Source organism: Bombina bombina, chromosome 7 (genome assembly GCF_027579735.1).
Source record: "Bombina bombina isolate aBomBom1 chromosome 7, aBomBom1.pri, whole genome shotgun sequence".
In the NCBI taxonomy this organism is placed as follows: Eukaryota; Metazoa; Chordata; class Amphibia; order Anura; family Bombinatoridae; genus Bombina; species Bombina bombina.
Genome location: NC_069505.1, coordinates 595433571 through 595435843, shown reverse-complemented (window position 1 = coordinate 595435843; position 2273 = coordinate 595433571). Strand labels below are relative to the sequence as shown.

The 2273-nt window shown below is 40.8% G+C and overlaps 1 protein-coding gene across 1 annotated transcript in view; it reads right to left on the bottom strand.

The window, feature by feature from the left end:
- Positions 1–214: 214 nt before the first annotated feature.
- Positions 215–2273, bottom strand: part of LOC128636638 (E3 ubiquitin/ISG15 ligase TRIM25-like) — a 14516-nt gene continuing 12457 nt past the window's right edge. The window contains exon 3 of the mRNA XM_053689631.1: positions 215–298. Coding sequence (XP_053545606.1) covers positions 215–298 — 84 coding nt within the window. The remainder of the gene's footprint in view (positions 299–2273) is intronic.

Sequence of the window (2273 nt, the reverse complement as noted above, 5' to 3'; positions counted from 1 at the left end):
GCTGGGTAGCTCATTTTATGTCACTCAGTCACTGTTATGTAATATTTACTATCTGACCAATTATATATTTAAGTACAGTTCAAACTTTATAAATATTGTATGCTATATTTCACAGAAATGGAGCATACAATCTTGATAAAGTGTACAGTGTACTCTTATGTTCTATCTAGATGAGATGTTGTTTAGAATGTGCCACTGTCTTGAAGTATAAGCATCAGCTTAGCTTGCTACTCTGTGCTACTAACTGGCTGTGTGTGCTCTGGGATGCACTAAGCAGCTTTTCAACCACGGAGCTCAGCTAGAGAGGGAAAGCAGTGACAGAACAGCAGAGATTCAGCAGAAGAAAAGAAAACTGACTGAAAGGATTTTTCACTTGTTTTTCTTTCTTTTTTTCCTCTGCTGTTCTGTCACTGCTTTCTCTCTCTAGCTGAGCTCCGTGGTTGAAAAGCTGCCTAGTGCTTCCCAGAGCACACACAGCCAGTTAGTAGCACAGTGACAGAGCTATCAGACCATGACCAGAGAGGATAGTATGTCCGTTGAGTGTGCACTGTGCTGTGAGAATCAGGGGGCGGGGCACAATGTCAGCCCAAGCAGTAACTTGTTAGAGAGACTGCGCTGGGGTGTGCATATACAATTGACACTCAGTCACAGTGCAGAGTGCACACATATTACGTTAATGTCATGCTGCCAGTGCCAGGTGCCGGTTTGTAACAAATAAAATATCACACAATCCTGCTTAATCCACAATCTATCAGTTGGAATAGAATTAGAGGATCAGATGAAAGTTTTACAAATTCCATTCCAACTGTTAGATTGCGCATAATTTGATTTTTTTACCCCAATATGCAGCTGGAACAGTGGAACTTGTAAAACCTACTCATCTGCTCCTCTATTCCAACTGATAGATTGTGCATTAAGTATTTTATTTTTTTTTTCAAAAAATAAAATACTTAAATGAGCAATCTATCAATTGGAATTAGAGGAGCAGATGAGTAGGTTTGGAGCTGAAGCGTCAGATATTTTTTTACCTACTGCATTGTGTAGAATCAAGTAGCTGTAGGTTCAGTATCTCACTCTCAGTCTCAGACAGGGCAGGTTAGCAGCAGCTGATCGAGGCAGCTCAAGATCGGAGGAAAGGAGCCGTGCACTAACCTTCCTTCTCAACTCTTCTTCTGTTCTGACACATGACAACACCTGAGTGACCTGACCACCAGATGCAGACGCTGCCTAATTTCCCGCCCAGCAACTCAGCCCAGAGACTCAGACATACTGATGTCTGATTAGCTGAGGGGCGGGCAGGCAGGGCTGAGGGCTCCAGAGGCTTGAAGAGTCAAGCCTCCGGTGGGAGCAGTATATGGGCCGCAAGAGAGACTGCTGCATAGCTATTATTCCCCACTGGGTGGCAGTCTCTAGCGGCCCATATACAACACAATACATTTGCATTCATATTGCGCAATTAAAGTATAGCTGGCCTCTACTTTCTTGAGCAATATGAATGTATTACTTAATATTACGTTTTTTTCCCCAACAAAAATGATAATAAAATACTGAATTTGGTGGAGGGGTGGGGGGCTAGGGGGGGGGTTACCTTTTGAAATAATAAAAAAAAAAATTAAAAAAAAAAACCATTTTTTTATTTTTTATTATTTTTATAAAAAAAGACTGTAATGCACCATTTGGCCAGGGGAGGCACTGCCTCACCTGCCTCCTATGAGTGCACGTCACTGCACAGAATGCAGCATTATTATTATTATGTGACAGTGTATCTAGTGCAGGATTCTCACACAGGCACCATCTTTATATACACAGAATACAGCATTATTATTATGTGACAGTGTATCTAGTGCAGCATTCTCACACAGGCACCATCTTTATATACACAGAATGCAGCATTATTATTATATGACAGTGTATCTAGTGCAGGATTCTCACACAGGCACCATCTTTATATACACAGAATGCAGCATTATTATTATGTGACAGTGTATCTAGTGCAGGATTCTCACACAGGCACCATCTTTATATACACAGAATACAGCATTATTATTATGTGACAGTGTATCTAGCTCAGTATTCTCACACAGTCACCATCTTTATATACACAGGCAGCAGCATTATTATTATGTGACAGTGTATCTAGCGCAGGATTCTCACCCAGGCACCATCTTTATATACACAGAATGCAGCATTATTTTTATGTGACAGTGTATCTAGCTCAGTATTCTCACAAAGTCACCATCTTTATAGACACAGAATGCAGCATTATTATTATG